Here is a 9,558-nt window from a genome sequence, read left to right on the forward strand (position 1 = left end):
GACTTACTAAACTAGGCAGGAAACTGTTGTTAATTCTTAAAATATATGTTTTTGTATCCCACTATTGTGATGTTGCTAAAAGCAGCGTTAGAAAATACTCACTTATTCTTAAAATAAACGCGAATAACAACTTAAAACTGTGAAAAACATTCCCTTATGTAAGCAAAACAAATATTCTTTTTCATTGGTTGACAGATATCAATACATTATTTTCATTCATTTATTATTAACAAATGCATATTCTATTAAACAAATTGGTCAACAAAAACAATTTGATAGTAAAACAAGACACAAATGGTTCAAAGTCCATGTTTTATTCACATATAGAACAGAAAGTGTGTGCCAGGTGAGTTGAGGTCACTCAGTTCTAACAGTAAATGAGTGCATGTTGTTCAATGCCACTGTCAGGTATATTTCCGAAATATCAGTGCTGCCTGTAAATCTGGACCAAACAAACCAGTGGTTGACATAATGAGCAATGTCCCAATGTCCGGTCATGTTCACAAGCAATCAATCCAGTTGCCAGGTCTGACAAGCTGGTTCATTTTTAGTAGCTATTAAATTAATATGACGAGCATAGGTTACCTTGAGTAATTTTAACATGGAATCCCCATGGGGTAGGCAACAGGTGACAAGTTTATCAATATAGCCATTCAGTCAGTCAGCAGATAACATTCAGTACAATGCACACCCTCAGAATATATTAATTAAAACAGCTTTGCATGTAATTGCAACAGTATCCCTCAGCTAATGATCTGTATATGTATTGAGGAATATCCTACTGGAGAGAGGCTGTACACACCTTTGCAATACACACATGCATATATCACATATGCCATTGCTTCCACTCAACATCCCATAGTTTACCATGGCTTGGCAAAGAGGCAGTAATAGAAATTATACCTCACATTCCCTGCCGTTAGCACAATGAACACATTTAATACATCATGCACTCTACCCATGAGTAAATGTATCATTTTTTATCCGTTGGCAATGATAGTTACGATAAGGGATTTAGCTGAGCTTTGGAGCTAGCCGGCTAACCGCTCTACGGTAAAAGGGTAGGAAGGATCGAGTCAGTAAGTCTGTCAAACCATTCCATCTTTCCCTCTTGCACTCTCTTTTCCTGAACACGAACATCATTTCAGCATGTCCCGAAGAAGCTACATATTAAACAGTGTGTATAACTGTCAAAAATTGCAGCGAAAGCAAGCGATAGACGTTGCCGACATATTATTAAAATTGATAACGGATTTGTAATAAATTAATGAGGTAATGGCAATGCTTGGCTCTGCCAGTGAACGTGGAAAGCTGGCCGATACAGCTTGATGTTGGCTTACCTTCACACACATACCCCTGCCCAATTAATCCCCAAAGCATATCCGTGCAGTGGTGGCAGTAGGTTGGCTTGTGAAACGTTTTCTTAGTGAAGAAATGACCATGTCCTAGCTGAACATCGAGATCGTGCTGGGAGCCACCAGGGCTATCCCCTCGCTCCGCTTCTTCGGCCATCATACTGCAGCGTCAGGATCTCAAACCACCTAGGCGAATAAAACACACGCTCTACTAGTCCTGACACAGGACTGCTCGCCTATATGGCCGGGAAGCCACCAGGAATTCAGTACTCCAAAACATATTCAGTTAGTTTCTAGGTTGGAGAAGCCGGCCATTTTATACCGGGGATAAATCTGGTATCATAATATGCCAATCAATCCCTCAACGGAAACGAGGCCTCTACCAGCGAAAGCGAGACTCTTGGACAGCTCCGCGAAGCATTTCGTAATGATAGCGAGGCTCCAGGAACAAAATGGCGGGTGGTTACGGAAATTCAAAGACGGTTCCAGTGCCACCTTGCCATTTTGAACCAGGTACAGTTTTGTCAAACTCATGCCAGTGACATGTAGGCTCGTGAATCCCTCACAACGGCATGTGATGTTCTACTGCGAAAGCGTGCCGACACTGACACTGCCAGCTGAAGCTCAAGCCCTGACAGGAGAAGTAGATGCACCAACACACTGAAAAGTTTGGAATGGTTGTGGAAGTTTGATATGCTTTGGTTTATGTACGTTCTCGCCATGATGTTGTTTAATCTACTTATGTATGGCAGCCCAGTCTATTAGCTTGGTTGATAGCTGCATATAGCCGTGCTGACACTGTCGTGTGGCGCCTTGCTTCCTGGTACGCTTGCCACATTAGCTGCGTCAGCTATTTGCCGAGTTCAAATAGTTATATATAAAATGTAGAACATATGCCATATTTGTCGTTTGAATTTTTAAATTTCGTAACAGAGACAGAATTATGTTGATCAAAGGAGGAAGTTATTAGGGGGCAGGGTTTTTTGCCAAGGCCTTACGAACATGATAAACCACCTAATTTTGGTCTTTGACTAAAAAAGAGAGAAAGAAATGAAAAAAATATCGGAAAATAGTTTGTGCATGGTAATTGTGAATATACTGTCAAATAAACACATTTTTAAACATAGTTTAAACGTTAATGTATTATGTATACTACCCATCGAAAGTTTAGACTCACTTCAAGCACTCACGATATGTTATGTATATATTTATATATGGTTACATTGAAGATGAATTTCTCCACTAACTTGGGGGAACCAACTGCAAACCTTATGCAGATGAATTGCACAGAGATCGTGCATCAAATTGCTGAAAGCATGTGCAAATATCGTGCATGTGTACAGCTGTGTTTTGGTGTAAAGTTTTGTTAAGAATTCGCCAAATTTCACTGAGTGTCATCATTTATTGACCTCATGACAATCATCTTTTCAACGTTACGAATTTGTTTTACAATACTTCAGTTCATGTGTAAACAGTACCTTTAAACAGTATGGAGTATTTCGCAAAATCTAGTTTAGAACAGTTGACTGAAGTACGTGGCTATATTTACACTAGTGAGTCTAAACTTTTGATGGATAGTATATTTGGGTTGCTCGTCTTTTCAAGAACTGTTCATTGCTTGATTTGCCAGTTTTGTTTTGTGAATAGTTTGCGTTTGTACATTAAGTTGATTATAGTGAGAGTTCTCATGTGTATGTGGTACAGTATCACTAGCTTTAATCTGTTGTTGTTTTTTGTTGTTGTATTAACATTAGGTATGTTGATATCAGTGTCACTTTACTGCTCTCAATAACTTTTGTTTGTGTCTATTTTTTATACAAGCAATCACTTTTTTGAACCAAGATGGATTCCTCTCGTTAATACCAATATATGATTTTGGGATAAACCATGGCGAGGCATTGCTGCACTGAATTAGAGAACATGAACGCTGACACAGTATCACCTAGCTATACGCTTGGGAAAACCTTGTGAAGGGACATAGTGATTGCAAAGTTAATGTTGCCAGGTGCCGTTACCTGAAAAAAGATTTACTCCTATCGGTACAATATTTTTTAGTGTCGATAAGTGATTATTCAGTTAATTGATTGGTATTTGTCCAATCATGTTGGCTATAATAGGAAATATAGAACATAGGCTTAATTTGTATCTACACAAAAAGGGAAAACTATTTCCGTAGTCATAAGAAATCTATGCTAAAGGCAGAGTCCATTATACGACCACGGCTATATCATATAAGAATGCAATGGTGTGTATTGGAATCCGAATACGATAGTATACCAGCGCCTTGAGCATGTACTAGTTTCGTGGATATGTGAGCTATATAAATAAATATTCTCCAATAAAATAGTGGCGATACCAGGTATTCACGGACAGGTAAGCGTATTGTCAGTGCTCAAACACCAGCAAAGGCAACAAGATGTAAGTCAAATTGTGAATTGCATCGGACATAAATTTTGTCAAAATCTGATTTATCCTCTGCATGTCGGCCACAAACCAGTTTAAAAGCTTTACAAAGGCATCCAGTGCTATAAGCCTGGTCGAACAACTTCTAAGCAAGAGTCGTACGACTCTCTTTGAGAAAACATCGTGCCAGAGAAGGGGTTATTGAAAAAAATCACCAAACGATCCCTCACTTGTAACTGTGAAAAGAGCGCCTTGCTTTGTCAATAGTTTATTCTGGTAACGAACACGAAGGTTATATAGATCATTGCTCCCACTCGACTCAATCATGCCCAGACGTACTATGTACAGTCTATTGCTGTATTTACTGTATTTTCATTTTTGACTGCAGATTACTAAAGCAGTATTTTTATAAGTCGTATTTGTTTTTCTTTCCACTTCGTTCGAATTTACAGAGACATAAAACGTGTGTAACTGTATATTCTTTTATTGGATACCATGACAAACACCTTGTGTGGTGACTATGATACGCGGGGCACAAAAACACAACTGTAAGGTAAGCAACTGGCCGAAGACCAGAAGATCCTGGGAGAAAAGTGTAATCACAATGGACGGAACGCACGTCTAAGAATCCCAGCTTTTGTCTGAACTGTATGACAACAAACCCACATTTAATGCAAATTATGATTTGTTGATGCTACCAGTTAAACTGGACGTACTTACCCTTTTCGTGAACAGCTGGGTGTCACTGATTTTTAATTTCCATTCATATAATGTTCACCACTATTTACCGTAATTAATATCTGGCGTCGACGTTTCCCATTTCAAGACACTCGATGATCCATGCATGCTACAGGTGTGCGGTGGCTATGTAGAGTAGCGTCACCATTCCAGCTCGCTCCCACCAAGCTGACTTTTCACTTCCAGTGCGAGCCCAGTTAAAATTCCTGATCCGCTCACAAACGGTAAGCGGCGGTGGGGTAGCCTAGTGGTTAAAGCGTCCGCTCGTCACGCTGACGACCCGGGTTCGATTCCACACATGGGTGCGATGCACAGACAAAAGCCCATTTCTGGTGTCCCCCGCCGTGATATTGCTAAAAGGGTGTAACCCCAAACTCACCAGCTACCATTAATCGTCCCTGGTAATCGTGGGATAGGAGCTGGTGGATAGGAGGCCTACCTGGGGAGCGGACGATCAGTGGTTCGACTCCATACCCCATGATGGGATCATGCAAAAAGACATTTAAAATGGTATTGTTACCCTGCCTAGCTGTCGACATTGAGGAGATAACATAATGACTGTTGGGCTCAGGGTTAGTAGACTGTGTGTAATCGGGGTATTCAGTTTAACTTAACCATTGTTAATTCACGCTATAAACCGGCATTAGTCCGCACATAACCGCATGCGCACACACGCACTAACACTAATCACCTCAACCCAGTTTTCGGTTCAGCACGCCTGACCACGTGGACTTTTTCCGGGTAGACGATGTTTAGTACATCTTTGTCGGAAGAGATAAGAGGTGAGGATCACGTGGTTATATTGCTGACCTGGCAGGTTATATCACTGCACCCCGAGGCTGGACATGTTTTACGTGCTATCGCTCACTGGTATGTCTACCCAAAACTGTACTGTACTGGAACCCTCGAACTTGTTGGATCATTCCTGACAGTGGCATAAAACCACTTTCACTAATGCCATTGAAAACCTTTAATTGTTTTCAGCAGAAAATGTTTTGAGGCATGTTTTGTGACGATGCATTGTTCTTCACAGTAAGACTAAAGACCACGAAATCTTAGGAAGATAATCTCATGTTTGGTTCAACACGGGTTTGTTGTTGTGTTTGGGAGGTGAAACTCAAATAGTTTTATCCATCACCCAGGGTTCCTTTAAATTTTGTAAGTATTAATTGTAAATTAATGATGAAGGCTATCCTAAAATAAAGTAGAGATGAAATCGTTATAAAGGAGTCGTATTGATTATGTTCATCCGATTCTCAGCACCATGCCACCTATGTAGACTAGTGGTCAGAGTGTGCGGAAGGTCGGTGGTTCGGCTCACTGGTCAGGTCAAACCCAAACATGCTAAAGATGTCAGATGATGGTACGTCATAGTTACTAATCGAGACCTTACTTAAATCACATTCACTGTGGGATTTGTTGGAGTCTGTGACACCCAAAATATATCTTATTTCACCTGTAAGTATGATTAATTTAAATGTTTCTCGTGATCTTGCTACAATTCATTGCTTTCGTTCAGATGGTACTTGTTGGTCCCTGCCTAGCGCTCGGCATTAATGGGTACAACAGGGACTGGTCGGCTCGGAGTCAGTATAATGTGTCTGAGTGGGGTATTCATGCTTCACTGCGGCATGGTATCTCAGTGGGCTAGCACTATAATACCAGCTTCAGTCTGGGCTAGTACAGGCAGCCGCACATACACATACTCACGCATGCACGTCGTCATATGAGCGAAATATTCTCAAGCACGACGTTAAACCCAATTTCACCTCACCTCACCTTTCGTTCAGAATTAAATGATATTTTTTGTATTATTGGTAATGAATATAATAATAGTCCATTTATCACGCGCATTTCTCCACGCATAATGCATGCTCCAAGCGCCCAAACAATCTGATAATTATTACCACGGATAACCCAATCTGCTTGTGAGGCGCTAGAAGGTAAATAGTCACGTGACTTATCCCAACGGGTATCCATTATTCTGCTGGGTGCAATTTTGAACACTCACTTGCCTAAGGTGAGACCACACCAATCACGTGTGCTTCGTTGTTGGGCAGGACTTAAGTCCTGGAAACTCTCGGGAATCAAGCTGCCAAACACGGTCACCCATCCAAGACATTTCCACGGTCAACTTTGCTTAACTTCAACTGATTTGTGACCTGAGCTATAAATGCAGGGTATCTACCGCGATCTGAAAATTAATCTGTATATCTGGTATACTTTATATATTTCTTTAATATGGTATTGTGATAATTCATATGTAAATGCGCCCTACCCGTGCTTGAATATAGAATGTGGCTCAGCGTATGTGTTATCTACGATAAATTCGAATGTATTTATACCAACTACAAATGGATATGTTCAACCAACTACAAATCCACGACCCGCCTTGAATGCGGCGTAAAACCCGACTCACTCACAAAACCAGAAAGCATATTTTTGCAGGCATCAAGGTGACTTGATGTTCTGTTGATGAAATTGGACAAAACAGGCTTACGCGGTGTCATCAAGCATCCCGAACTGACGAAATACATGTTGTGAGATCATGTGAGAACATACTGCGGAAATACCCGGGTGTGGTAAAAGCTTCAGCAGCACATTGGGTTCCAAGGCTTCTGGCACCTTTTCAGAAATGCTCTGATTCATCATTGCTTGTAACAATTTTTGTAGCGGACCAGCTGATAGTTAACCACAACAAACAAAACAAAACAAAAAACCCTTAAAACAGTAAATCGATGGAAACATTTAACGTCAGGCAAGGCGAATCATATTCGTGTGTGACTGGCCTTGTACAGGGTCTAGTTGGTCGCCAATCTCATAAACTTCAACGTTTTGTTCTACATATACGATACCCCTCTGCCTAAGTATATAATATATGGACACCAGCATTGGAGCTCCCTGCATGAAGAAATGCATCAGAAAGGCCTACATACATTTCCTTCTGGGATATACGATTGGTGCATGTACAAGGGTCGCCGTACTAAGTTGAAACTGATTGGAATGTCTTTCTCATTGTTCAACTGGAATTCCAAAGTCTCGGAAACGAAGACATGACAGTAACCTTCAGTCTCTGGTACACCAGTATTTAGAGACATCATAGGGTCGCAACGTCCTGGAGTTCTTATAGTACGTCCCTACGCTTTAGGCTTTGTCAGAAAACCTACTTGCCTACAAGTGGGCATTCCAGAGGTTAGCAACGCAAAGAAGGTTTGACGTTTGTTTGAGGTTTGTGTATATAAAGGGAGACGACAACCGAGACAAGTGTTACAAAAGTACCTGAAGTCCTTAAACGCTTTTTAACACTGCCAACTTTTGATCACACTCAAGTGAGTGAGTGAGTTTAGTTTTACGCTGCACTCAGCAATATTCCAGCTATATGGCGGCGGTCTGTAAATAATCGAATCTGGACCAGACAATCCAGTGGTCAACAGCATGAGCATCGATCTGCGCAATTGGGAACCGATGACGTGTGTCAACCATGCCAGTGAGCCTGACCACCCGATCCCGTTAGTCGCTTCTTACGACAAGCATGGGTTACTGAAGGACAATATTCTAACCCGGACCTTCACTGGTGATCACACTCAAGATGCGTATCCATCTTGCAGGTAATCGTTTACCCTAATCACTTGGAGAATGTCCACTTTTAAAACATGGCACCTATTAACATATTAAACTGAAAATGGGCCACAGATGCACGGTCTCCCTTTAACATGGAAACTAGACACCCTCAATCTGAATTCCTTCCTGACAAATGTGTGAGGGAGAGTGGTACAAGGTCATTCTTCTGTAGTCCACCCATTACAAGGGGAACCACGAACTGGCTTCACATATTTTTCCAGTATGGGTTGAACACCTTTCACAACATGCAAGGTCATCTCAGCAAAGTCAGGTGTAGATCAGCTTTTGAGTACAAGTATGAAGTAATCAAGCCTGAACCGGTCAAATGAAGCGTGAAAAGATTGAGTTTCTACACATTGTGGCATATCTTTTAAGTCGCCATCAATAGGGTTTTTAGTTTGTCATTTGTGATCACCTTTGAAGCATTATATCAACACTGTGAAAAAGAATGTCTGTTATGTCTATGCATGTCAAATGGGTACTAGAGAAAAACCATGTGACAGTCGTGAGACGTTTACTTCTGATGAACAAAGAATCTTAATCTGGGCTCCAAACCCACCACAAAACATTTCTAGCAAAAGTTGGGGTGCAACTTGTGATGCACTAGACCGACAGGGCCACTCATGCCTCCATTACTGTGACCATCCCATATTTATGTCACCCTTTCCTTGATTTCTACCCTGAATGAGTTAGCAAATGAATTTGGTTCAAACAGACAGAAGGGTAAAACAGTGCTTGACACAGATGCCATCAATGTAATCTGATGTACAGTGGAAACCTGATAAGTAAAATTTCAAGGGACTTGCCAAAATTGTTTACTTATCAGGTATTTTACTTATCCAAACTTATAAAAACCTGCAAATGACAACCATATGCATGTATATGTATGCATATGTAACAATGAACAACTTATCAGGGCTGGCCTCCAGCTGTCAGTGTATTGTCAACTGCTTGATGCCAGGGAGCTGTAAGTAGGATGTTTGTTTGACTGGAGACTGACACGACTGCCCCTCATGTCGGATCATGTGGTGATCGCTAATTTAGTTATCCAGCCTTTTGTTGAGTAAATTAATCCAGGGATGAGAAGACGATTAGTTAAGCATTGTTTACTTATGCCATGTTAACCAGACTCTAATAGTGATAACATCAATGGGACCAAAGAAATAATACTTATCAGGTGTTTAGTTGGTATGTTTCCAACTGATGCCATGTCAAATTAACATCAATAACATGAAATAATCTTAACAGTTTTTAGTGGTATGCAACTGATGCCGTTGGAGGTAAAGTATCATTTTGAATGTCGTGTTCACCTCATTGACTTTTCTCACCATTCTAATGAAAAATCATAACTCAATAAAATATACAAAAATTAATACAGAATTGACAATTCGTTGTCTCCTTATACCACGTTTCCTGAAGTACAAATTTAACAACAGACAAA

The 9,558-nt window shown here is 40.7% G+C and overlaps 1 protein-coding gene across 3 annotated transcripts in view; it reads right to left on the reverse strand.

The window, feature by feature from the left end:
- LOC124286332 (diacylglycerol kinase theta-like) overlaps window positions 1-1,709 on the reverse strand; it is a 58,365-nt gene extending 56,656 nt beyond the window's left edge. For all 3 annotated transcript variants that reach the window (XM_046722700.1, XM_046722699.1, XM_046722698.1), the window contains exon 1: window positions 1,341-1,709. In XM_046722700.1, the coding sequence (XP_046578656.1) occupies window positions 1,341-1,515 (175 nt within the window). In that variant the 5' untranslated portion in view covers window positions 1,516-1,709. The remainder of the gene's footprint in view (window positions 1-1,340) is intronic.
- Between the last annotated feature and the right edge of the window lie 7,849 nt (window positions 1,710-9,558).

The sequence above is a fragment of the Haliotis rubra genome, unplaced genomic scaffold, assembly GCF_003918875.1.
Source record: "Haliotis rubra isolate DU_JTF1 unplaced genomic scaffold, ASM391887v1 Scf38, whole genome shotgun sequence".
NCBI lineage: Eukaryota > Metazoa > Mollusca > Gastropoda > Lepetellida > Haliotidae > Haliotis > Haliotis rubra.